The sequence below is a fragment of the Equus asinus genome, chromosome 17 (genome assembly GCF_041296235.1).
Source record: "Equus asinus isolate D_3611 breed Donkey chromosome 17, EquAss-T2T_v2, whole genome shotgun sequence".
Classification (NCBI taxonomy): domain Eukaryota; kingdom Metazoa; phylum Chordata; class Mammalia; order Perissodactyla; family Equidae; genus Equus; species Equus asinus.
The window spans coordinates 44,512,501-44,540,015 of NC_091806.1; the positions used below are offsets into that span (position 1 = coordinate 44,512,501).

The 27,515-nt window shown below is 44.6% G+C and overlaps 2 protein-coding genes across 13 annotated transcripts in view; one reads left to right on the plus strand and one right to left on the minus strand.

The window, feature by feature from the left end:
- SPTBN2 (spectrin beta, non-erythrocytic 2) overlaps positions 1-3,610 on the minus strand; it is a 40,381-nt gene extending 36,771 nt beyond the window's left edge. The window contains exon 1 of one of the 2 annotated variants that reach the window (XM_070488231.1): positions 3,349-3,610. The gene's annotated coding sequence lies outside the window, so the exon portion shown is untranslated. Of the gene's footprint in view, positions 1-2,648; positions 2,788-3,348 lie in introns of those variants that run through there. The other variant, XM_014844742.3, reaches the window with a different exon arrangement.
- A 12,209-nt stretch (positions 3,611-15,819) lies between these two features.
- RCE1 (Ras converting CAAX endopeptidase 1) overlaps positions 15,820-27,515 on the plus strand; it is an 86,254-nt gene continuing 74,558 nt past the window's right edge. For all 11 annotated transcript variants that reach the window (XM_070488254.1, XM_070488258.1, XM_070488253.1 and 8 more), the window contains exons 1-3: positions 15,820-15,943; positions 17,570-17,711; positions 21,323-21,376. In XM_070488254.1, coding sequence (XP_070344355.1) covers positions 15,914-15,943; positions 17,570-17,711; positions 21,323-21,376 — 226 coding nt within the window. In that variant the 5' untranslated portion in view covers positions 15,820-15,913. The remainder of the gene's footprint in view (positions 15,944-17,569; positions 17,712-21,322; positions 21,377-27,515) is intronic.

Here is a 27,515-nt window from a genome sequence, read left to right on the forward strand (position 1 = left end):
AGCTTACATTGGTCCTGCTAGAATAAAGCCAATCCTGCCAGCTGCAAGCCTGGGGTCCTGCTAGATTTTACGCCCAAGCGCCGCGGGATGCAGACTCTGTTCAGCCGCGTGCCGACCCTCAGGGGCAGCTGCCTCGCTTCCCCTTCCCACCGATTTAGCCAGCGTGTAAAGCTAGAAATCCTATCCCCTGGGCTAGAGCCTGTCATGTACCCTAATTCCTCCTCTCGCCACATCCTGTTCCTGATTAATTCTCTACCTCCCTCGGAGAGAGTTGATCATCCCCTCCTCTGTGCTCCCACAGCACTTCAGCAGGCAGCTATTAGCGCACTTATCACACTGTATTATAGTTACTTGTTTATGTGTCTCTCTGCCCGTTCCACTTTTAACCCATTAAGGACAAGGGCTGTGTCTTACTCCTGTTTGGGTTTTTCAAGCCCAGTACAATAGATATTCAGTAAAGACATATTGAATGAATGGACCAGAATTCATTTTTTGGCCATCAAATTAACGTCTTTCTTAGGACTAGAGAAAAACTCAAGGAAAGAATGAAAATGGGATCGGAGAAGACCCTCTGCTCCTCAGCGGGAGGACTGTCTGGGTTGAGCCGTACAGTTCAGGACCAGAGAGTCTCAAACTTGCCTGAACCACAGTTACCTGGAAGGCTGTTAAAACACAGCTCACTGGGCCCTGCCCCCCAGAATCTCTGTTCAGTAGCTCTGGGGTGGGGCCAGGGAATTTGCATTTCTAATCTGTTCCCAGATCATACTAAAGCTACGGGTCCGGGGACCACACTTTGAAGGCCACCATTGTACAAAGATGAGGAACAGTTAGAATTGATTACAGGAGCGACAAGGGGTGAGAAGACACAAAGTTTCCGGGGTGAGTGTGCCCCAAAGTTAGCTGCTGGGTCTGCTCGGGCTCTATCCCAGACTGAACTCAAATACAACTTCCCCTCAGAAACCCCAAGACCCACAAAGAGCCAGAAGCCTCAGGGGATGAGAGAGGAAACTGAAGATGGAGCGGGCTCTCAATCTAACGAGACAAACAGAGCTGATGCGCCGGCACAGGCGAATCACAGATGTGTGGAAGGAGGACGTTATGGCTAGAGACGCTATGGGGAGGCAGAGCTGAACAAATGACAGCAGGTTGAATAATAGATTAGAAAAAAAATGAGGACTTTGGCAAAGTAAAAATCTTATTTGACTCAAAGTATGAGTGGACCAGCGGAGAGATAAAGGAAAAAGAGATCACCAATAAACTCAGGGCTCCTAGGAAGAGAAAAGAAAGATGCACTCAGGGGAATAAGACATCCAGGAGAGAAACAAAACCCAGACCCACTCTCCTCAAGGCTGTCCCCGATAAAGCACAGGAACTCTCCTCCAAGGAACTGAGGGACTGGGCTGAAGAGTGGGATTCAACTTTTGATTGATCTTCTCCTTTAGAATCCTCCACTCAGGGCAGAATAATTCAGACTAATTTTCACTCCCTTGCTACCCACCTCCCCCAGGTGTCTAACTGACGAGTTACATCACTTTCTCTAAGGGACAAATCTAAGATCCATATTAGCTTTGTCCTCCCTAATCCTTTGCTCCTCTGAATACGCCAAGAGGTTGCCCTGCATCTCAAGCGAAGACACATATTTGGAACTCACTCTGCCCCCTTCACCTTCAAGGAAAACTGGTTTGTGGATACCCTGCCCATGCCTGAACTGACCAGCTCTCGAGCGCTGGAACTGTGGCTGCTGCAGGAGGGGAGGAGGGCAGCTGAGAAACAGCCCACGGAGACGACATGTAGCAGGTTAGGACAGGGGCAAGAGTGCATCTCGTAGAAGCATGCAATGCCATGGGGTTAACAGAGTAAAGTCTTTCCAAGCCAGAGTGGACGGTAAATGCCAACTGTGGTGCTGGAATTGGAATAATCCAGGAGGAGGCCTTGCCAGATAGTTCCTGTGCCGGGAGGTCTCCAAGCCCTCTGCATGTCCCAGCCACAGAAACGCCTTACAGCGAGGCTTCCTCACCACCCGAAGGGGCTTTATTCTCCCTCTGCCAGTGTTCTGGTCACCACAACCAATCGTATCCCCCTCTCACACCACACTGTGAATTTGCATAAAGGAGAGCGTGGAGCTAGCTACCGAAGAGGCGAGGAGAAGCCCACCCGGCTCCAGAAGAAGCCCCCAGCAAGCTCCCGAGAGGGAGCCGGGCACTCGCAGACCCGGGCAGAGACCGCCGAGCGTGTCCGCAGCAGCTGGACCGGCGCCGGCCGGTCCGCCGAGGAGCCTCAGCTACGCGGACAGCCGGCGCTGTCAGACACGCTCCGAGCCCAGCCGACCCGATCCCTTCTCGCGTTTGTCAGCCTCAACTCTTCCAGACTCTTCTCTTGGCTCTGGAAAGGCCCACGTTTCCCAAGACTCGACCCCCCACCGCCCGCACACTGGTACCTGGGTGGCTGGCACATGACTCTCTCCATCCTGTCCCCAGGACCGGGCGGGAGCGAGGGCCAGGCGCCGCATCCTCCCTCCCCGGCTCCCCTGGCTGGCCCCGAACCCGACCCCGACCCCGACCCCGACCCCGACCCAGCCGCCCGCACGCGCTGCACAAAGCACGCCGCCCCGCCGGCCCGGACAAAGCGTTCCCGGCGCCGGCACCTACCTCGGTGCGGAGCGCCGGCCCCGCAGGCGGGAGCGCGGCGAGCGGGGGCGCACCGGTGGTCGCTGCGCCCGCAGCCCTGCCGCAAGGGGTGGTTGCGGGCGGCGGCGGGTGGCCCGGAGGCGGCGGGGCTCACAGCGGGCGGCGGGCGGGCGCTGTCACGGGGCGCGAGCTGCGCGGGGGGCGCGCGGGGCCGGCGGCGGCGGGGCGCGTGGCGGCGCGCGGGCGCGAGCGGCGGGACTGCGGCGCCGCGGATGGAGGACAATAGCCTCCCCCTGCCGCAGGCCGGCGGCTCCCGCGGGAGGCCCGGGACCATCTGGAGCCCGCGGCCCCGCGGGGCTCGGGGCGGGGCCCGAGTCACCCCCTCCCTGCCCGGCGCCATGGCAACCGCGGCCCCTCTCGGTTCTCCGCGCGGCTCCCGGGCCCGGGGTCGCTGACCTTCCCCGGGGCGAACGCGGAGGCGGCTTCGCTGCCGGCTCCCGACCGTCCCCCACCTTCCCTGTGGGTGTCCCCCAATCCCGCCTTCCGGTCCTCGCCGGCCCTGGGTCACCCCTGGGCCATTCTGGGTACCTCCCACAGCTTGCCCCCACAGCTTGCCGGGCTGGATCTCCGCAGTTTGAGTACCCTACCTTTGTCCCTACTCCGCTTCTCCTCCAAAATCTGTGTCCCCAGAACGCGCAATCCTTCCTTTAATGGCACTCACCGCCCAGAAGGTTTCCAGTATCCAGCCTCTGTTTTCCTTTTCAAATTTTCCTCTTTGGGCACCTCCAGTCCATCTCCCTTTAAGCATTTCCTTCACGCATCCCTTCTCTCTCGCGTCCTCCTTCAGGCAGGTAGGCCGGCTCTCTTTCCCAAAGCATCTCCATGGTACATGTGGTGGAGATTCGCCTTCTGGCGGATCAGATTCTCGGAACAGTCATCGCTGCGGCTCTCGGCTCCTTCTCAGCTCCTCTCATTTATCAACCGGGAGAATTCCGGCCTACTCACTGTCTTAAGAGGGAGTGGGGGCGGGGATGGACATTTCTAGGCCTGGCACAGCTGGGTTTCTCCCTGCTTTAGTAGGATCTGAGTGGTCTAAGGTCTAAGGTCATTAACCAAGGTGAATTGCTATCTGCTTAAGAGAGGAAAGAATTATGCCCAAATGATAACAAAGTTATAGAGTGCCAGGTACGTGCTAAAAGTGCATGATTTCCTGTGACCCCCAGCCCTCACTCCAGCTCTAAGAGGTAGGTACTGTTCCTTCCAGACTGCCAGACTAAGCTTAGAGATGAACCATAGAGTGGGCTTTGTATAGAGTAGTCTGAATCTAACCATTAGGCTATACTTCTCCTGAAGATGTGGGCCTATTTTTACCTGAGAAATGCCTGAAATGACCAAGTGAGGGCAATGTGAAGAATGAGCTTTGTGTGAATTATTGGGTTTAACGTTTTATTTATTTATGGGTAATCAAATTTTAGGATTTCGCTCCTTTCTCAAAAGGTATGCATACCGAAACTAATATATAAGTAATTGAAGTACTTTCCTGATATGATTTTGGCAAGGTGAAAGCGTTTGTGTTAAACCTATTTGGAAAGATTTTCAAGGTAAATAAAAAGTCCTGCTACCAGTCCTAACTAGTTGTGTCATCTCACCTACGTGGCCTCAGTTTTCCTGGTCTATGAAATGGGTTGGAAGAGGGGATGGGGGGTTGCACTAAACAATGACCTTGAAGCTTTCTTCTAGCTCTAATAGTCTGATTCCATCACTAAACTGGAACAATGATTGTATCACCAAGCTGGAACTTGGCCTTCTATGGTACACTTCACCATTAGCTGTAATCCAGACTATTTATTACTTACTCCTTAACATTCATTCCTTCAGGCAACGGAACCAAAGAAGTGAGGGCGTAAGCTGTAACTGTTCCCAGAGGTGGCAGTGAGTGTGTGCAGGGGGAAGGGAGCACCGAGGTGTGGACCCCAAGGAGACTTGGTTGGGGATGTTAAAGCTGGTGGGATGAGAAACAGCCAATTTGCTGCTGCTATGCTGGTTATGGGAACCGAGGGTCTCACTCACCAACAGCCTATCGGATTTGTGATCCAATTAGCAGACAAGGATATTAGGTCTTATGATTAGCATAATAATAATATCTTTTGTATAGTGATTTCCCATTTTCAGCATTTCATGATCCTTTGAAAAGCTTCGTAAGGTAAACATTCTCAGTCTCATTTCATTGATGAGCAAACTGGTGTTCCGGCGACGCCTGAGTGCCCAAGTCCACAGTTAGTTCAGGTAGAGACCCCGGGTCTTCTGATTCCTATATGTTCTCTCCCCTCTGCTAGAGAGAGAAGACAGCAGAGGGGTTAACAGCATCAATTTTGGAGTCAGACCCGTGGGTTCAAAACCTAGTTTTGCCACCTACTAGCCGTTGACCTGGGCAAGTTCCTTAACCTCCCCAGAATTCAGTTTCCTCATCATGTGGGCCCAAATGAGTTATTGCAGGGAAAGTACTAGAAAGGTGCCTGGCACGTAGTAACACTCCACCAGTGTCAGCCATCATTACTTCTCCATATTATCGTTTTACCGTACTGTTTCCCAACTGGGGGAGGAAGCATGCTCAGTAAAGAGAACACTGAGATCCCTCGCCTCAGCTCTGTTACCGAGTTGCTTTGGAAACTTGTTATTTTGCTCCGTGGTGCGTCAGTACAGACAATGATGAAGAAAACGTCTGCTTCCTTTTTACATAAGTTACAAATGGGAATGGAACGATGTTCCCAAGTATGCTGAGCTTCTCAGAGAATCCAGATTTGCTGCCCACGTTACCAAGATTCACAGAAAGGTCTTGGTAGGACTTCCTGCCACGAAACCTACAGATAGAGCTGAATTCTCAGCTCTCATTCCTATACCATGAAGAGGTGTCTCTCCTCCTATCTGAGACTGATTCTTCTGGCTCCTGTCCCAAGTCCCATCCCCTCCCGCAGCCTCGTGGCTCACACTCCTGGTGAGCTCCCTCTTCTCTGGCTCCTTCCCGTCAGCATTTTAACATGCTCAAGTGTCTGCTAGCTTAAAAAATAAGTGAGAAACCATGATCCTTCTCCATGTCTTGCTCTTAATCTTTATGATCACAGTCTTCCTGAGTCGCTTGAACTCATTGACTCCACTTGCTTGCCTGCCATTCAATCACACATTCATTCAAAAACCATCTGGCCTATGTGCCAGGCACCATGCTGGGATCTGGGGATCTAACGATGAGTCACATGGATACTGCCTCTATCTTCTTGGAGCTTACGGTCTGGTAGGGTTGACAGATATTAATAAAATAACCCCACAGATAGATAATAACAAAGTATAATGAATGAAAAGTTCAGGATGCTATGTGAGGATTTAACAGAGAGTCGTAACCTGCTTAGGGAGTGGGGGGTCACGGGAGACCTCCCTCCGGTAATTTGAGCTGAGATCTGAGATATGAGAAGCATTAACCAGGCAGAGAATGGGGTATAATAATAGCAGTTACTAACATTAATTGGGGACTATATTTCTAGCACTTTACACATATCATTTCATTTAATTCTTGTAACAGCTCTGAGAGGTAAGTATTAGCCCCATTTTACAGAAGAAGAAACGGAGGGACTGAGAGATTAAGTGCCATCCCCAGGGTCATTGAACCAGGCGCGGGCGGAGCTGGGATTTTAACCCAGACAGCCTGACACGTGAGCCACATTCTTAGTTACAGGGACACAGAGCGTATGGATAGCAGGCCTGATGCCGCAGGGTGCAGGGTGCATGTGAGAAACAGAGAGAAAGGCAGTGGGAGAGAAAGCAGAGGGCAAGAGGGAATGTGGGGTGAATTCTAGGTGGGAAGATAGGCAAGGGCTAGTCATGCAGGGCGTGCAAGGTCATTTAAAGAATTTTGTTTTTCACCTTTAGAGCCCTGGGAGGCTTTTGAAGGATTTGAACCAAGGAAGCGAAGTGATCAACTTTGTATTTTAAAAGGATTACTCCAGCCACTGTGTGGGGAATAGGTTGGAGGGGGGCGCAAGTTGATGTGAGAAACCAGTTAGGAGGCCACTGCTGTGGTTCAGGTGAGAGGAGATGGTCGCTTGAACTTGGATGATGACAGTGGAGACGGAGGAACACCTAGGTAGAAAGAATTAACAAGATGTGGTGATGGGGTAGATATAGACGTGGTGGTGAGGAAAAAGGGTTTTTCTTGGATGGACTGTGCAACTGGAAGAATGGGGTACCGTTTGCTGAGATGAGGCATACCGGAGGAAGACCAGGTTTGGGGGCGGGGGGAGAGTGTTAGTTTTGGAAGCTGCTGAGTTTGAGATACTTTTGAAGGAATCAAGTGGAGACATTGAGTGGTCAATTGTACCTGGGTATGGAGCTCAAAGAGGAAGTCTGGACTTAAGATATACGTTTGGAAGACAGAAGTGTAGAGATAGACGGTGTGGGAAGGGGGTAGATGAGCATCAATGCAATTGATTTAATCCAGTACAACTTCTACTCCTCTAAAGCTGCTTTCAGCAAGGTCGTCAAAAATCCTACTGCCAAATACAGCATCAATTTCCAGTTGCTGTCTTCCTGTTTCTCTTGGCAGCAATTGATTCTAATTATGCCCTGCTTCTTGAAATTTTCTTCCTTTGGTTTAGAGTTGCCACACTCTCTCCTGGTTTTCCTTCAACCCTTGTGGTCCCTCCTTTGTTTCTTTTGTGAGCTCCTTTTCTGCCTGTCACTTAATTTTGTTGTTGTCATTGTTGGTGGTGTTTTGTTCTCGGCCCTTTTCTCATTCTATGCCTTCTCCCTTGGCCACCTTATCTATCACTCTGCAGCTAGAGGAGTCTTTTTAAGACAACAATCTGACAGATCACTCCTCTGCTGAAAAGCCTTCAGTGGCTCCCTAATGCCTTTGGGATAAAGTCCAAAGTTCTTAACAGAGTTTACATGCCCTGCTTATCTCATAGCCGGCCTCATTTCTCACCACTCCTCACTTGACACTCTGTGTCCTAGACATAAGGAACCTATTAGAGTTTTCTGATGTTTGTGGGATTTTGAACATGCTTTTCCCTCTGGCTGGAAACTCTTCCTTTTCCATTCACCTTGGTCTCAGTTGAGGTGTCGTTTCTTCCAGAAAGCCTTCCCTGGGCTCCAAGTCTGGGCCAGGGGCCTTCTGACAGCCATACTCCATACTTGCTCACCACTGTCCATTGGTTGTGTTCCCTCTTAGAGAGTGAGCTTCGTGAGGGAAGAGAATCCATTTCACAGTTGTATCCCCAGCAGAGTGGACTCATAGGTATCTGTGCAATAAATTAATGAATGACAGAAAAGACCTTGGAGGAGAAGGTGATTCCTTGTTGTGAATAGACGAAACTAGTTGTTTTCATATCAAACAATGTGTTTTCCATTTCTTTTACCCCTAATCTACTCCCCCATCGTAACCAGCAGCAAGTGCTTTCTAGATACACTGCCCTCTGCGTGAGGAGGATACAGAAAGTTCACACTCAAATTCTTGGCTTTTGAACTCTTAACTAGACCTTTTAAAATCTATTGCAGAGGAGATGTTCTTGAAAGCTTCAGTTTTTAAACTGTAAGAGCCAGGTTCTTGAGGGGGATTTTTTTTTCCTTCAGAGCTTCCCCTTAAATATCAAGAGACAGAACTTGATAAACCTAACGCTCAAAGTTTCTGCCGTCAACTGTTGAATTGGGAAGAACATGTGAGTTTCCCCTCCACACAGAAAATATAATCCTTTTTGAGCTTGGAGCAGAATTGAAAAGGATTGGGAAAGGAGAGAAAGAGAGGTTAGATGCAACTGTGGGGCTTCGTTTTCTGTCCCCACTGCCAAACAATAGTAGACAGAAGGGGATATGCTCCATTTCACTCCTGGAACTCGGAGAAGACACAGCCTTTCAAAGTACCCTGTGCTAATAAGGGGCAACAGCCACAGAGTAGAAGTGGCATTGTCACTTGTGGAGACAAAGCAGGTCTGAGATAAATTCCAGCTCCTCATCACGCCCAGCCTTCTCACCCCTTAAGCCCAAGTCTCTTCGGCTCCTTTATATTTGGAGGAAATCTGAAAAGTTCCTTGGTATCCAGCCCCTGAGAGGAGTGTGAGGGTGAGCTGAGAACTGGGTCCCCGTGGGGCCTGCTGTGAAGTAGGGGGTGAGAACTCCATAGTAGACGCTGAGGGGTGCAAGATCAGGGACCAGATGCAGGTGCAGTAGTGCCAGGAAGAGCTGAGGGGGGAGCCACTGAGCTCCCCATGAAGCAATCACTGTGCTTCGTCTATACCAAGGCCACAGGGTCCACCTGTCAGGGAACTCCGCAGCAGATGCAGTGGTGGTAGAGCCAAATGCCAACACCAAATGAAGGAAGCTACACTTGATCAGTTAAGCAAGAGAGACAGAAGATGGCACTTGGTCTTGAAGCCCCTTCCTTGATGTCAGAATGATACGTAAACCCCACACTAGAACATCGTCAGGAGAAGGGGACCGGGAGGAGAATCCTAAGAGACTGAGTTTAAAACTCGAAATGAGTGAGTTGTCTTGAACTGGTGAGCTTTATTATTTTTCTGCTATTCACAGAAATGGGGGCTGAGGAGCTAGGTTGAGAAATAAAGAGAATTACATATTTCCTCATCTGAGTCTATGACTTGAGGTTCTAACCATGCCTGCTGTACAACTAAAAGTCAGAAAGGTGGGCTTGCAAGGGAGTTCCAGTGCCTTACAAGGACTGACCTGATTTCCTGAGGCTAGTGTACCAGGAGGCCGGTGTCACACCAGCTCGAGACACGATTTGCAAAGAAAGATCGTGTATTTGAAAGCAAAAGTCTGCAGATGAACCAAGATAAAGTCTCAAGTTAAAGGGGCATTGTGATGGTGGGGTGGGTGGAGGAGGGCACGGAGAGCACAAGAGTCCTACCTGGAGCTCCCTCACACAGGGTAGAAAAGTCTAGGCTTCTAGGAGCCTCTAGGGATGTGTTCTGAGCTGAGCAATGTGAGTGTGCGCTGTTGTTGACTAAACTGGAGAAACTGGACCTGGTTTGAGGACACGGAAGTGTTACATCCATTTATCTTTGTCCAGTTTGGATTCAAAACAGCACTTATTTATGGACCCAACTATTTTTTTTCCCCAAACTATTTTTAACTTGCAAACCTAAACACCATTAAAAACTGGGCTTAAAAACCCATTTGAATGATTCTAACCGATCTAGGAGCAGGCTGGGATCAATCACGACTCTCAACACTTATGATTCTACCTGTCAATCATGAACTGCTTCTTTCTTCTAAGCAGCTTATGCCGCGAACCCCTGGGGATACCCGGACCCCTTGAAAAAGTGATTGATCATCCCCATATACCTGAAATAAATTTTAGCAGCATCTGCTTAATACTAACAGCTGAAGGGAAGCCTTTGGGGTTCCCTGATCAAATTGCACTGGGAAATGTGAGCTCTGCTGGGAAACCCACCACGCCGTAACCCAAAAAGAGTGGGGTCTGTGGACATCTTTGAAGCTGTAGAAATCTTAGGTCAGTTTTCTGTATTGTAGCCTAATTTCCTTGTGCTGTGGCACACAGCTAGGAGCCAGTCATTTCAACTATCATTGGCACCTGAAACTTCCAGGTGGTTAAGACACAAGATCCTGGAGTCTTGAGACCTTGTTGGAATTCTGGTCCAACACTTTCTAATTGTGTGACCTTGGACAAGTTATTTAACTTCTCTTAGCCTTGGTTTTCTCATCTGTAAATAGGGGATGATTTTAAGGGAAGTTGTGGTGAGAAATTAAATAATGCGTGTCAGGTGCATGACACCTGGTGCCAGAAGAAGGCTCAATCAATGTTAGGTATTGCTATTATCATTATTTTACTTGTTTTTTATATAGGGAAATCTTGCCTTAAGTAAAACATAATGTATGAAAATCTAGATTTGCATAAAAGGTTAATGGGGGATGTTATTTGCATTACAAAAGGATTCTTCAGTTTATGAAAGAACTGATAGGATTTCTTTTAGACAGTCAACTTCCCAACATGTCTAAAATGATTTGATTCACATAAAACTGGGTGTATACAATGTTTTAGGAATACAGCTAGTGTACAATGCACAAGACATCTGTAATACAATCATTCAGGCCAGGTCTGAACCACTGTGACAAGTTAACAATAACAATCCTGGGTATATCCCACTCCCCTTTACAAAGGGATTAGACAAACTCTGTGTGGTTTCAAAGGGCAGAGCTGGAACCAATGGGTGGAAGATAGAGTGGGGCTGATTTCAGTTCGATATAATGAAAAACTACCAAATCACTGCCGTCCAAAACTGGAATGGGTTGCCTCTGAAGTGGAAAATTTCCCAACACGAGATATTCAAATAAAAGCTAGATATCAACTTGTCAGGACTGTTAGAATGACTATTGCAAGAAACAGGGAGGTGAATTAGGGCAGTGTTTCCCAACCCTACACACACGAAATATACTATGCAAACTAGATCAGTTCTTGATCTTGCATACCAGGAAGAGGCTGAGGAAGGAGGGAGAGAGAGGCTATTCAGGAGGAGGGGGTGGGGAGAAAGGAAGTGGATTGGAAAAAATATTGTTCCTCTGGTTAGGAAGTACTAGATTAAATGAATTCTAAGATTTCTTCTAATTTAGAGATTGTAAAACTCTCGAATTGTTTCACAGATGTTATTTTAACTATATTCCTGGGAGAATTTTCCTATTTTAGTTGTGGAAAACTAGAACATAACACCTAAAGTAAGTGGTAAAATGGGAAAAGAATTCAGACATCCTGACCCTTTTAGACTTTTGATCCTACAGCCTCTTCTCGACTGGTGAGAATGAAAATTGAGCAAATAGAAGACAGTAGTGGCCTGAAAGCTAGAACAGATGAAAATCAAGTCAACTTCAGAGATCAGCGAAAAATCAGCTCAACTAAGGTTCCATATTGCCAGTTTTCAAGACTTTTTACACCAGCATTCCTGGTAAAGTACTTCAGAGTACTGTGATCGTACAAAGACTGAACCAAGACTGAACACGTGGAGCCAGCGTCCTCTTAAATGGGGCTCCTCAAAGACGAATCTCTGTCTCAGTTAGTCTACTTGTCTTTCAAACAGAGTTGATCATCTGGCCTTTGGATCAATAGGTTTACTTGGCCATATGTGACCAGATTATACTGCTGTTTCCATTCCCGAGGCTTTTATGACACAAAGAGTACTTCCCTTTTGATGGACATCAGCTGGGAGGACAAATTCAACTCTGCCTAGAGAGGAGGTAAAAAGCCAATTACAGAGAGCAGAACCACTTTGTGATATAGATTTTATTGGTTATTTAGGAAGAGGAGAAATTGGACACTAACAGGAAAGGAATGAAACCTCCTGGGCTGGGCCCAGAACCTGCTACTGTTACATGAAAAATCAGAGACTCTGTGCAAAAGGTGATTGTCAGGCGGGAAAAACGGGAAGCTACCCGGTATCATAGTCAGTCATTCGAAGAAGGAGAGGAAGAAAACACAGGGAATGAGGGTGAAGTAGAAAATACTCTAGTTATACAAACGTTGGTATTGTCTTGGAGGGGACAATCTTTCCTTTGCCCATAAGTCTTAGAATGAGGAAGAGCAAATGCTGTAGTCCTAGAATTGGCACAAAAGTCAACACCGCTATGACCTTTAGTGCCCCCATAACCTGACATTCCTCTGCAAGAACATCCCTGTCTGACCCCTGATAGGAAGGCAGAGGGAGGTGAGTAACGAAGCTGCCCCAGATTCAGTGCTCCAGGTGGAGAAGGCCTCAACAAGGTGAAGAGATGAGCTAATCTGAGCTTCCTGGCCCCATTTCCAAGGATGTGATTAGTGGAGAGGCACCTGGGACCTGCTCCATTTCAGGAAACCCGGTTATGGGAACCGGTGGGGGACAGACTTGGCTCAGGACCCGAGAGAAGCAGTTAACCCTTTCCTATTGTCTGTATGGGAAACAGCCTCTTTTAGTAGTTTCCCAGGGGAAAAGAAACTCCTCAAATGGACTTAGTTTTACATCAGGCTCATAAGGGGAACCTCAGGGATATTTTCCACCTAAGTTCCTAGGGTCAATCTCTTCAGGACCTTTGAATGTTCTAGCGGAGGCTGAGAACAGGTAGGATCTAAGACTGTCTAGAAATGATATCCACAGAGAGGGCGCATTCAAAAGGGAAAGACACCTTAACAGTTCCTAAAATGTCACTGTTCACCTGGCAGACTTCCCTGGGATGTTCTGGTTCCTCTTAAAAACTTGGGTTTGGGTTAGAATCAGTCTGGGGCTCTTCAGGTGGGGTCTCTTCTGACCAGACAGGGGATTTCTTCTCAGAATAAACAGGACATCCAAAGTGGACATGAAACCCTAATCCAAATCCTGAGGTGAGTGGAGGAACGCGAGCGGAATCCATATACCACTAAGTCTAAGGACTGGGGGACTGCTGAGACCCTGAACACCAGGGCGGAAAATATCCAGAGCAGCACCCAAAGGCTCCTTGGTTGACCTGGTTGACTATGGCGGCCTGAACCTTGGGCATTTAATTTGGGGCCTCAAATTTCTTTTTTTTTTTTTTAAGATTTTATTTTTCCTTTTTCTCCTAAAGCCCCCTGGTACATAGTTGTATATTTCTAGTTGTGGGTCCTTCTAGTTGTGGCATGTGGGATGCCACCTCAGCATGACCTGATGAGGAAAGCTAGGTCCCTGCCCAGGATCCGAACCTGTGAAACCCTGGGCCGCCAAAGCGGAGCACGCGAACTTAACCACTCGGACACGGGGCCGGCTGCTGGGCCTCAAATTTCTTCATCTATTGAATATAATCGATAACCTCTATAGTCCCTCTGGATCTAACATTCTATTGCTCTGAAGATGAGGTCTGAGTAAGAACACTTTCAATAACGTGGCATCAGTCCAATAGTGTATTAGTTACTAGACCCCAAACAAGTTAGGGGCAAACATTGATGGGGAGAGAAGGGCTGGGAGCTGTGGCTCATTCAAGCCTCAGTTTGTGGGAGACGAGGGTATCTGAGTTCATTGGCTCTTAGCTTTTGCATGGAGGGATTTGCATGGCTTTCTCACGGTCATGTTAATGTTCCCATACTACAGAACTCTGAGACATCAGTTAGGTAGGTCACATGCAGGTGGGAGATGTCCTGGGTAATTGTGGGGGAGTGGAAAGAGGGGTCAAGAGATTTTTCCTTCAGGTTCTGGCTCTGCCATTTACAAACTCAGTGTCATACCGCCTCTTCTTGGAACCTCATCTTCAATTATAAAATGATAACAACACCTCCCACACAAGGTTGGGAGGATTAGTTAAGATAAATAAGAAAAAGAGAAGCCCACTGAGCACCGAGTAGAAGTCCATCAAATGTCAAGCCTGTGTCATACCTTGCCTGACTACCAGGGTTTATGCTGTGGAAGTCCTGATGTGGCAGGCCCTCACATCAGAGGCTCCCTCCCTAGCTTCTGCCTGCATCCAGTAGGGGGGGCAGCTGTGTCCCTGGCTACTTCTGTTAGGCCTCCCCTGCCTCTAGGATGGTGGTGGATGTTCTGCTGCATGTTCACCCCCGAGCCTCATTCCAAGGAGAAGGCCTGACAGCCAGGATGACCAGCTCATCTGCAGCACTTCTACATCGGCAACTGTCCCTCCACCCTTCATTCCCAATGCCATTCTCAAGGTGGGGCATTTCCTACTGGGCCAACACTCTCCAGGGGAAATATTTTTAAAGACCCATCCTCACCCATCAGAAGATAACAGTTATCTCACAAGATACTTGTGAGAGTGAAAAAATTTACATAAAGAGCCAATGGTGTCCCACAACAGGCAGTCATTCAATGAATGTTAGCTCTCTTCCCTTTGGCAACGCCTCTTCCTAAAGGGGACACCTGAGAGAGGAGTGAAAGGAAGAGGAATCTCCAGTGATTTCCCAAATTCCTGCTATCTTATCAAGTGTGAGATGGTATAATAACGAATTTTCTAGAAATAAAAGACACCTTTCTCCAATAGGTTTCTCTGTGAGCAACTGAGATGGGGAGGGTGGTCAACAGCGCTGAGCACAGACTCCAGAAGGCTATGATTCAGGTCTCAGTAGACATACTTTTTGGAGTAGCACCAAGGTTGCATATTGGACAGGCACTCTGCCAGTTGCCCTGCCTGTTCTGTCCAATCCTGGCTTCTGAGAGCTGGGGTGGAAGAATTTTCCCTAAAGGAAAGCAGCCAACACCCTGTCCCACCATCCTCCTTGGGTAACTCTTTACCACGTAGGAATCTCTCTCAACAGTTTTCTTTTGGTGCCTGAGGAACCAGCTGCCAGATCACCAGTTTGGGCTCAAGGTCCCCTCACCACGCCCCTTCCTGAACCAACCCAGAGTCCAGCAGCCAGAGCCTGGAGGACCCCCTTTCTGTCAGCTGGGAATACTCTTGGAAAAGCCCCAGAGCTTCTGTCAGCAGGAGCCCGGGAAAGCCAGCTCCCGCCCTCGGCATATTTAGTGCAGAATCCACGTGCGGAGCAGCCTTTTCCACAGAGGGTCCCCTTCCAGGTTCTGCCTGGGGCTGGCTGGCCACCTTGGAATTAGGCTGGGGACATGCTTGGGACAGGTCGTCAGAGAAAAGGCAGGACGCCCAGTTTTGAATTTCAGATGAACAAATACTTTTTAAAGGATAAGTATATCCCAAATATTGCATGGGATCGACGTACGCTTAAAAAATTCCGCTTTTTGATCTGAAACTCAAATTTAACCGTCCCTCCTGCCTTTTCATTTGCTGTATCTGAAACCCCGAGGTCGGCCTGGGGCACTTGGGGCAGCCTCCGCAGGAGGTGAGGCTGCCTGGGGTCAAGGGCCGGCGTGGGGCCCCGCCCCCGGCACCCGCGGCTTCTCCAGGCCGAAGGAAAGCGGCGAGCGCGGCTACGGCCTTCTGAGCACGGCTGCGGGCTGCACCCCGGCGGGACCGTGGGAAAGTCTCCTTCGGGAGGAAGGAGGAGTCGCGGCCTGGCCTCATTCCTGCTCGCCTCCAGCCTCGGCCCCTTCCCGCGGCTCTCCCCAACCCCGCGGCTGGCCCACCCGTCCGCCCACGGGCCGCCGCGCAGCTGGCAGCCTCCACCGCTCCAGGCAGGTCCCGGCGGCCCGCGGGCGGGGCGGCGCAGAGTGCGCAGGCGCGCCGGGCCGGTGGGCGGGGCAAACGCGCGCGCGGGCGGGAAGGGACGGCGTCGCGCGGCCGGGCGTGTGCGCGGGCGGACGTCGAAGGCTCGGCTGGCAACCCGGCGGGCGGGTGGGCGTCGCCGCTGCTCCCGGCGCGGAATGGAGGGCACGGCCGTGGCCGTGTGCGAGGTGATGCCGGGAAGGGAGAGAAAGCCGAGAAGGACGCTCTATGAGGAGGCGGGCTCTGTGGGGAGACCGCGAAGTCGGGGCAGAGGGGGCTGGCGTTGCCTGAGGTGGAGAAGGAAGGTTCGGGAAAGATAGGATTCGGTGACAGTCGGCCTGCCCCGCACGGTGCTGTGGGAAGCAGAAGGGGGTGCGGAAACGTCGTTCTGGGCCCTCGGGTGGAGCAGGGTGTGGGGCGAGGGCCTGGAGTCGCTGGATGGGGACAGGGCGGGCTTCAGAGGCCCCCAGCCCTGACCACACCGCGGACCGGAGGGCTTCTGTGCTCTGGAAGGTGGGACCGAACGCCTGGCGCGCTCGCCGCGTTTGTCCGTCTGTGACAGCCCGTTCGCGGCAGGGGCCTGCCGGAGTTCGGAGCCCCGGGGCGTGAGGGACGCCGGGCGGGTGAGATGGTCCTGGCGGCCCCTGGAGGTCCACAGCCTTCCGGCCTTCTTCGTTGTCATCAGAGGAAGTTTGAGGATCACATTCACGGGTGACAGAACCTAGGCTGGAACCCAGAGCTTCTGGCTCGCAGGCCTATGTTCTTTGCCCAGCTGCTCTCTCGTTCTGGAAAAAGAAACTTCGGGAAGATCTTAACAGAGGGAGCGCAGTGGAAGGATGTGCGAAGGAAAGTGTTAGACGGTAGAAATGCCTGGAAATCATCCTTAAAACTGGAGTACAAATTAGAATCTGAGTTCCCGAGTTCTCTTACTGAGCTCTCTCTGCCTTTGAAAAAGGGGGTAATAATTTTCCCCGTGGTACCTTAGTGTGGAAGTGAGGGTCTAGTGTCATAAGTAATAATAGGAATTCAATAAATATATTTTGTTTTAAATTTGTCTCATCAAGACTGCATGTTTTATCCAGACATCTTGGAGACCTGTTCAACTTAAAGTATTGTGTGCAGTCCTCACTGCAGATGAACTGATTAGAAATAATAGCGAATATTGATTAAGCGTTTACTTTATGCCAGGCACAGCGTTAAGCATTTTCCACATATTATTTTGTTGACATTCAGCAGCAGCCATATGTGGGGGGTTTGTCCTCATTTCGATAAATGAGGAAGCTGATGTGCAGAGATGTTCAGTAACTTGCCCAAGGTCACCTGCTGGCATAGGCACATCAGGGATTCAAAGCCACGGGAATCTTTGTCCAGAGGGAGAGCTCTAAACTAGTATTCTGACCCTCAGAAATGTTGAGTTCATGAAGAATAAAGATGATTCATAGCTAGCTGCCATTCTCATTCATAGTCTTCATGTTGGCTTTTGTTTAGGGAGAAAAAGAAAAACAGGAAAAACTCGCACTTAATTTTTCCAAATTGTTATTTCCAGATGAACCTATCCTTTGAATAAAGCAATTTATTGTCTCCGTTTCCTGTCTTGTCGGGCATTGTGTTGAATTTCAGTCCCCTTTCTTACGTCGCTTCCCTAGCTATTTCTTCTTTTTAGACACAGTGCTTTGTTTGGAACAAGTGTAAAGTTGACATTTTGCAAGCAAGAATACTATTTTTTGGAAATTAGAATTAACTGTATCATACAAATTTATTATTGCCATGATTTCTAAAGAAGATTGTTTTTTCTTTGAATTGTGCCCTTTCAGATTTTGAAATATTTAATAATTCACTGGAAGTGTGAAACAGCAGGAGTATCAAAGGGGACGTTGTTAGAAGGACAGCTAGTGATTTCCATAGAAGCATTAAATTCTAAGCACCAGACAAATACTCTTCATTGTGTAACAACTAGTAAGTGGAGGAAGAAAAAATCCTCATTTTCTGTGTTTGTTTTGTCGTGATTTGTGTTATAGTTTATTTAAAAATTTTAATTAGTCATAATCTTATATCATGTTATCACTCTAAGGTTGTTCTCTAATTAAAAAACTTAAATGATACTGTAATGGATATCTGATGCTAGATTTACAAATGTGCCGTACAGGAAAGGTGAGTAGAATGACTTATCACAGGATTTATTTTACTGGCTCAAGTTAAGGATGCTTAGAAACAGTCTCACTCTTACACTTGGTTTTAACCTCCTCTTTCACACAAAAATTACGTTACATTGAATTTTGTTTCCTTTCTCTGTTGTGTCCAGCCTTTGGTAGTTGGAAAAGAGCCAGAAAATAAAGGAAAAGGAAAAGAAATAAAATGATAAATGGTGCACACTTTGATGATCCTCACTTGCAGTTAGTTTGAAAATACATCTCTCTTCCAGTTGGCTCTTATTCTTACATCGTTTTTGCCTGTTCTCTTAAAGGAAAGCTGATGTATTGAATAGCCCTGAAACAACTAATTGTCTCGAATTGGTGAAGTGATAGCCTTTTTGGGGTTGTTCTGGTGTGTTTGTGTGTGTCTGTATAGGTTTATTGAAGGGTACTTTGGAATGAAGTTGTCCTATCAGCCTCAGAGGAGTCACCTGAGTCCCAGTTGAGACTGGCTAGTACTTCAGACTCTACAAGACATTTTCTTGTTGGGAATGACCTGTCTTCTCTTTGTGTACCTAGCAGTAAGCATCCTCAAGAGAGGTAGGATAGGTTGGTTTGCTGTTACTCTGCATGAACTCCACTCTGACCGGACAGAGTTCCCACCATTCATGAGAGGTGGTTAGCTACGTGGCTAGGGGGATGTTGGTTTGTATCTGGTTGTATTAGCTTGTGCATTGATTCTAATCCAGTAAACTGTGGCCAGGGAAGCAGAGTTGACTTCACTGAAAGCAAAGAACTTGAGCCACAATAGCTTTTGGCAAGAAACTCAATTCCATACATATTTTGAGCCTAATGGACTTCTTAACCCCATCTAGTAGAGGGGGCATTTCTCTTCTCTTTATTGTCTCTGATCTTTTTGTAATTATTTTCATAATTTTTTTGGCAGGAGGAAAGGTGATACATGCTTGTCATAAAACATTCCATTACAGAAACATATATTATGGAAAGTGAGACTTTCCAGTAATTTCACCCCTTGAGATAATCATTTATTAATATTCAATACATATTCTTCTAGGTTTTTCTTTGCGTATGTTCATAGCCTCTCACCAGGTGGATAAAATGCCAGATCACCAGCATTCTGGGATTGAGGGGTAAGGGGTGTTGGGTCTCTCAGCAGTCAGTGTTTATGGTCCTTCAATCCGTTTGTTTTTAGTACAGTTTTGATTCTCAGCCTGGAGACCCATGCTTCTATCTTTTCAAAGAATAATCTCTCCTCCAACCCCCACCAAGGTTAGGGAGGGCCAGTCACACTTGTCTGTTGAGTAGTAATTGTTGAAAGCTTTAATAAACGTTATTTATTGTAGCTTTTCCCAAAATGTGTGCTATAGGACGTTTTTGTGAGCTGTGAGAGAGAAGTTATGTAGTCATCTAAATTCGAGGAATGCTGATTAAAATCAAATGAGTTTTGTTACTTTAGATCTTCTCAGAACCTTTAGTATGCCAGTGTGGACTGTGAATCTTTAAAAATGGGCTATAATGGGGCCGGCCCTGTAGCCAAGTGGTTAAGTTCGCTCGTTCTGCTTCGGTGGCCCAGGGTTTTGCCAGTTTGAATCCTGGGTGCGGACATGGCACCGCTCATCAAGCCATGCTGAGGCGGCGTCCCACATGCCACAACTACAAGGACCCACAACTAAAAATACACAACTGTGTACCAGGGGGCTTTGGGGGGAAAAAGAAAAAAAATAATAAAATCTTAAAAAAAAATGGGCTATAGTATATAGCATTTCCCAAATATATTTGACCTCATAGCTTCTTCTTTTTGTAAGATCACCTTCTGTTCTGTAGAGGGAATTTTAGGGAATGTTGTTGCTTTAAAAATGTGTTCTACAAATAAGTTTCTATTGCGATCTTAGCATTTAAAGGATAGCACTTTATTACTTAGAAGTATAGCTGAAAATTGGGGGCTGGATAGAGTGTGGAGTCGGCAGGATGATTGCTCTTCCTGAGCACATTCACTAAAAGTGACCCATTTTCAACAACTGTTGACATGGTATTTGTTAAAACTAAGAAAAGATATTAGAGGAAATAGTGTGACATATGCAATTGAGAAATATCATGGACACACTGCAAGACATAAAGGCTGTGCTTTTTTTCTTCATATTCTAGGTCTTCACTAATCCTTAGTGTAGGCCCGCCTTCACCTGCCATCCCTGTCCCAGTGACCTACTGTCCTTTAAGTTAGAACCAGTATATCCTTGTGAGGAACACTGAGAAAAAAAGATGATTGTCTTTTATTAAACGTTCTATTTTCCTTGGGCTCAGGCCTTTTGAAGTGTGTATCATTTGTCCAGAATCATTCAAAATCTGGAGATCTAGAGCATTGCTGTCCAATAGAACTTGTTGTGATGATGGAAATGTTCTGTATCAGTGCTGTTTGATATAGTAGCCATTAGCCACACTTGTCTATTGAGCACTTGAAATGTAGCTAATGTGACTGAGGAACTGAATTTTTCATTTAGTTTAGCTAATTTAAATTTAAATAACCACATATAGCTAGTGGCTACTGGGTTGGACAGCACACATTTAGAGAATGGTGTTGCCTCTCACTCTAGTGATTCTCAATCTTTTTTCCCCTCCTAAAGAGTACACATTTCTTGAGGAATAGACACGTTTCCATTGGTTCCTATGGCAGTGGCTCTTAACTGTAGGGTCACATCCCTCTGGGGGAGGGCATGTTCAATTTGGAAAAAAGCCTCCAGGTGGTTCTGATCTTTTTTCCCATTAGACTTATACTGAAAGATAGGATTTCCAGATTTAGCAAATAAAAATACAAGACACATTTAAATTTGAATTTCAGAAAAACAATGAATAATTTTTTGGTATAAGTATGTTTTATGCAATATTTTATTTGCTTGCTTTCTCCCTCATCCTCTGTCTCTGTAGAATTATTGCTCTAAATGTTCTAATGTTCAGATTTAGAACTCTAGGTACAGAGAATTCTTACCTCACAGTCTAGTAGAGTTTTTTCCTACTGAGGAGTAAACTGGTCAAAAGAAGGGCCAAAAGTTTTAATTGTGTCTTATACTAGAACATGGGTTATGGCATGATATACTCTAGTTACTAGCTACAGTTTGCCATCTTCCCATAATCTTTTTCTATCAGGAATAGTAATATCCAAAGAGACAATTCTGGTGTTGAACATAGGTGAAAAGACTTGCTATTTGGTTCTCATCTCCAAGAAGTTATTCTGTCCCCAGTTGTTGTAGCCTCATAATACTTTTTTAGTGCCTCCACTTTTACTGAACTCATTAGTAGTGGTCACCTTTTTTATGTTCTGAATTTGTGAGCAGTGTTTTCAGGCTCCCATTAGATTCTTTAGATAAAATCCATTTAATTGTTTTATTTGTGATATTTTTTGTATTCTGTTTCTTACAGTTGCTTCTGCTGGAAGCATTTATGGTGGTTTGGTCCTCGAGAAGTTCTTAAAAGGTAAAGAATTACTCAACTTCCACAAGACTAAATCTCTTTCTGGCAATGAATTTGATCTTTTCTGAAACAGACTTATTCTGAAAGATAGGGTTTCCAGATTTAGCAAATAAAAGTACAAGACACACACTTAAATTTGAATTTCAGAAAAACAATGAATAATTTTTTGGTATAAGTCTGTTCCATGCAGTATTTTATCTGGCAATCCTGCTGAAAAATGATCTATAAAATTGTATAGATACAGGAATGGACAAGATATCTAGGTCACTGTAGCTTATCTGAATACTCTCTACACAGCCTCAGGCAAAATTTTCCCAGATGTAAAATAAAATTTTTAGTAAAGTATTTGTTCCTGTCTACCTCAAAGAAATAATGTGTGGAGAATGCTTTTACTGTAAATTATTTTGGCTGTTATTAATACTGTTTTCCACATGCCAAAATCGGTGTAGTTTGGGGACTTTTGGTAACTTTGGTTTTAAAGTTCTTCTTTCCTTGGCTTGAGAATAATCTAAAGCTGAAGGACACCTGTTTATGTTAAAGAGACCAAAATGATCTGAGAACTGTTGTGCTTTCATTTTTATCTTCTATGGTTGTGTGGTTTGTACATATTACCCAGTGGGCCTAAGTTTCGTAACGAGTGGTTAATTTACAAATTTTACAAAATAATTTTTTAAAAGACATTTTCCCCAGCTAAATTGGAATATAAGTAGATTGTGGGGTTTTTTGTTTTTTGAGGAAGATTAGCCCTGAGCCAACATCCACTGCCAATACTCCTCTTTTTGCTAAGGAAGATTGGCCCTGAGCTAACATCTGTGCCCATCTTCCTCTATTTCATATGTGGGACGTCTACCACAGCATGGCTTGATGAGTGGTGTATGGGTCTGCACTCGGGCTCCGAACCAGCAAACCCTGGGCCGAAAGTGGAGTGCGTGAACTTAACCGCTACACCACTGGCCGGCCCCTGTGGTGTTTTTAAACAAATTTATATTTGTCATTGCTTTAGGAAAATATGGTATATATTAAATATGGAAACGACCAAAAAACTACATTAGAAAGCTGTATGTTATAACATAAATTTTTATTAAATATATTATCATTGGACTTTTTTAAATGGCAAGGTTTCTAGTGTTTTTTAAAATGCAATCAATTAAAAAATTTAATTTATAACCAAATTTCCAGCAACTCAGTTACTGCATAAACCAAAAATACCTTTGTTTATCTTGGTCATATCAAAGAAAAAGAAGAAACTATTTTTGCAACTTACAAAATTAATGATTCTAAAGACATAAATGTATTGAAAACAGTTTTACCTTTTGAAACTTCTTTTTTGAAGTAATTTTTAGTTTAAGCATGGGGATTTAAAAGTGTTTGCTTGCTAAATTAAGGGTCATCAGCTATATTCCTCTTTGCATTCTAAATTGTCTTTGCCCTCTGAATCCACCTTTCAGCTGTCTGTATCCTGGATTTTTAATAGACCTCAGCTTTTTGCTCTGTGATTTAATTTTGTTTAGATTCTGCTTGGTGTGCACACATTTGAAAATGGTAATTGTGGAAGAAAAATAATAAAACAAAAAATAAATTGAGATTTTTGTTCTTAGCTCCATAACAGATACTCTGTGGGAGCTTGGGTAGAATATTCTCTCTGTACGAACAATCACAGTGATGGTTTATTGAGCATTTACTACGCACTGAGCCTTGTGCTTGACACAGATGGGTTCCAGTGGGGAACAAGATAGTCTGGTTTCTCCCCTTATGCCCATACTTAGGATACCTTAGTCACTTAATTTTACTGCCTCTCAAAACCTATGCCTGGAAGAGAGGAAGAATCAGCTTATTGTCCTGGAGAGTTTGCTCTGATTCTAAGACCTTTGGTAAATCTGAATGTAACTTTAAGAATCGTGAATTGACTGCCTCAAAATCATCTAGTCTATTTATCAATCTTTAGTTCTCTTCTTTTTTGGATTATGCCCTTGGGATGATGCAAAGGACGGAAAGATCATTCCTAATGCCACTGCTCCAGTTAGTATGTGTGAAAGTGCTTTGAAAGAAGTGAAAATCCATGTAAATAAAAGGGAGTTTGTTATTAGCACTAGGGAGGAGATAGGAGCATTTCCTGCAACATAAACCTATACTTAACGTGTCTGTACATTGAGTGGTCGGATCATACATAGTGCTACTTCTTTGACTAATATTTGTGAAAACACTTTGAAAAAAGTGAAAAGCCATATAAGTACAAAGGGAATGGTTTTATTATCATTGTTAATACTAGAGAGAAAGTATTGAGTCGAGTATAGTGTATGGAATAACCACCTGTATTATACTAATACAAACTTTAGACAGTTTGTGTTCCAGTGACTTAATTTTGTTATTTTAAAAGCTCAAAGCAATTTTATGCATATTTATGTAGTCTATTTTTATATCCTTCTGATAAGGTGGAGCTGGCTAACTTTTTGTACAAAGTAGTAGTACTGCACATCAAGTACACAATAAAAATTGAGTCATTTGTTCGTAGTTAATCACATTTAGTAGCCAACTTTGTTTCAGCCTGTCATTTCTCCGGCTGTTAGAGCTCATAATACTAACCTCCACTCAATAATGCTATTTATTCTTATTAATTAGTAACAAAAATCACTCAGTGAAGCTCACAAAGGAAATTGTCCAAGACTAAGATTTGAATCCCTTAGCTCCCTGGCTTATGCACCATTAATTATACCTTTATTACTATTGTTATTTATTTAGCATTCCTGTAACATTAGCAAACTGCTTCAAATTAGTCCATTCACAAACCTTTACACTGTTTAATTAGGTTCATCAGGAGGTCTCTCATTGCAGATTCATTAAACATTGGATTTCCAGATGCTAAAGAATTATGTATCTATACAAAATTAATAGTATGGCTCTGAATTCAGTTTGTCAATTATGTTGTCCTCTTCATCGCTCGGTTGATTTCTCTCAGTGCCTAAAGAATAAGGTTTGAGCTCTGTTTAGGGCAACTGTACTGTTGTAGAGCCATCCAGCTTCAGTTTTCTTTACTCTTCAGTCTATTCTATCAAGGTTGTGTCAAGGTACTTTTTCTCTGAATCTGGACTACTTCAGAGCAATTCTTATACAAACAGGCTCATATTTCTGTGTGTTTATCCGTGCTGGATTAATAAACAATGACCAAGATAATCTCCCTATTTTCCTACCTCTTTAATGGTTTATGTTCTCTGTTTTGTTTTCTTTCTTCTCTGGTTTCTAACTATTCATACTTTTATCCAGTAAGCCTTTATTGAACATCTATCTTTCCACAAGGAAGTCATAGGGAGGGGTAACTCTGAATATAAAATACAGTGTGGTAAGTAGTCTAATGGAGGTACGTGTGTTCAAGGTGCTTCTTTGGTAACCCAGAGAATACTCCCTCAAGTTCAGTCACTGATATGCCTTTCTTCCCTTCATTATTCTGCATTATTATTCTACATTCACGTCAGGTGGCTTTTCTACTTTTAATGCTTTAGCTATCATTTCTATGCTGACGAGACGTTTTTTTCCTTCTCTATCACTAACGTGGTTCCAGCTTTGTCAGACTATTCCATTTGAGGGCGCCTCTGAAATATCATGTGCAACAGGTCTAAAATGGGGTTCATTTTCTTCAAACTAACTTGCTGTGTAGTCTTTCCATTCCTTTTAATGATACTAACATTCTCATAATTCTCCAGGCTTAAAAATTTTGGCTTTGGGGCCAGTCCCATGGCCGAATGGTTAAGTTCACGTGCTCCGCTTCAGTGGCCCAGGGTTTCACCAGTTTGGATCCTAGGCATGGACCTAGCACCGCTCATCAAGCCATGCTGAGGTGGCATCCCACACAGTAGAACTAGAAGGATCTACAACCAGAATATACAGCTGTGTGCTGGGGGGCTTTGGAGAGAAGAAGAAGAAAAAAAAGATTGGCAACAGATGTTAGCTCAGGGCCAATCTTTAAAAAAAAAAGTTGGCTTTTTTTCTTTTTGGCTTCTCCTTTTTCTTTTCTCCATTATCTAATCTAATTGAATTTTTTGGTTAAATTTGCTTTTATAGTATAGAATTATTATTTATTAAATTATATATTAAACATAGTTTTATATTCCTCACTTAATGACTCCTGATTGCTTATTAGAAGAAAACACCTCAGACCAGATTTGAGGTCCTCTGTCAATTAGAATAATCTTCTATACTTTGAAGAATGATGCCCATTAAGATAGATAAATTCTTACATGTTTAAAAATTCTCATTACTTCATATTAATATATGTCTACTATTCTGCATCGTATACTTATCCATTATGTAGAAATCCATTTACGTATATTCTTATCCACTTATATAGAACTACTTCTGTCATAAACATGTTTGGTGGAACATGATGGATTTAGTTTTGTCTGTCTTGCCCAGGTCTAGAAGCTACTTCCTATCATGTTCTTACTCTAGTGAAGAAAAGAAAAAGAAAGGGTAGAAGAGAGTAATGAGATGGTGCAATATGAAAAAAGCCTTATTTATAGGTCTCTATTTATTTTACTGTTTGTTTCTTGTCTCTTCTATTCATATTATTTTTATATTTTATCTTTTAAAATATCTCCTCCTCATTCCCATGTTTATTGACATAATTTAACTCTATAGTAAGACATAATTTGTCCAATCATTTAAAAATATGTTCAAGTGTTTTTCCCAAGTCAGAAAATTTACAGCCTTTTTTCCTTCAAAAAACTGATAAATACACCAGCCCTTGAAGGTAGGAGTGACAGCTTTGCTGTTGATGTGCGGTTATGTGGTTATGATAGTTCTCTTCTTGCCTCGTTCCTGTTTTCCACCCTTTTGGCATCAGGGAGACTTTCAAAAAATGTTTAATTTTGTCCTCTTTGTTAATTTGTTAGGAAAGGAAATGAGAAGTGGTGCTTTTTGTACATTAGAGAGATTGACCAGTCTAGGCTTGCTCAGCTTTGAGGGAGACACTCAAAATGCTGAACTCTTGGATGTCTGACTTAGTTTTTTTAAATCTGAGATTCTCATAGTCAAAGATGAAAGATCTATTATAATTTTATATCTTACAAGATCAACAACTCTAAGGCTCAGTTCTTATGTAACGCTTTTTTCCCCAGGAGCTCATTTTGTAGACATGATCTCATTTGTTCTTGAGAGGTAGGTCAGACATAAGTGTTGTCACCATTTCTGTTTCAAAGATGAGGAAACTGAGACTTACTTCAGCCTCACATATTAAGTTTAGAAGTAAAGGAAGAATTTGTGGATTTGTAGGTCCTTGGTTACCCTGTAAGTCCACACTTAGTCCTCAAGCTTTTGATACCTTCTAAGCAGGCTCTTGCTGCCAATTTTGCATAACACATGGCAAGATTTTATAAAGAGAAGATTGGTTGAAGGTAAAGAGAAGTTAAAATAAATGAATTTATCCTCGTTTGCTTCCTTAATATTTCTTTAGTCTTTTCCCTGTTAAATTTCTCTAATCGTACTTCACTATTGAGAATATTTTCAAGATTTGATGTGAAAGGGAAGAGGATGGAAAGGACATGAACCTTGACATGTTTTTTTCCTTTTAAACTTGGGTAGGTAAAGGAGGAAGAGAAGGAAAGCTTTTATTGTTGGAGATCTTGAGAGTTGGTGCATACTCCAGCTGAGTAACTTTTATTCAGCACTCTGTGGGAACTAGCCTACCTTGTACCTGCTTTGGCTTAAAACACTTGAACTATTGTTATTCCTCATTTAGTAATCAGCTGGACACTTCTTGCTCCAACTCTGGCCTCTTGGGTTACCATATCCCTTTCATCTCCATAGCAGAAAATGTTAGCTGCCTCTGGTAGTGAATTTGGCTAGTATGGGAAGAGAGTACATTTTGAGTATTCTTACCTGAATAGACTTTATGGTTAGCCATTTAGCACATTTTTAACAGTGGTCATATGACACTATATACAAAAGTTAACTCAAAATGGATCAAAGACCTAAAGCTAAGAGCTAAAACTATAAAATCTTAGAAGAAAACATAGGTGTAAATCTTCATGACCTTGAATTAGGCAATGTTTTCTTAGATAGGACATTTAAAGCACAAGCAACCAAGGGAAAAATGGATAAATTGGACTTCATCAATATTAAAAACTTCTGTGGGGTCTGGCTCAGTGCC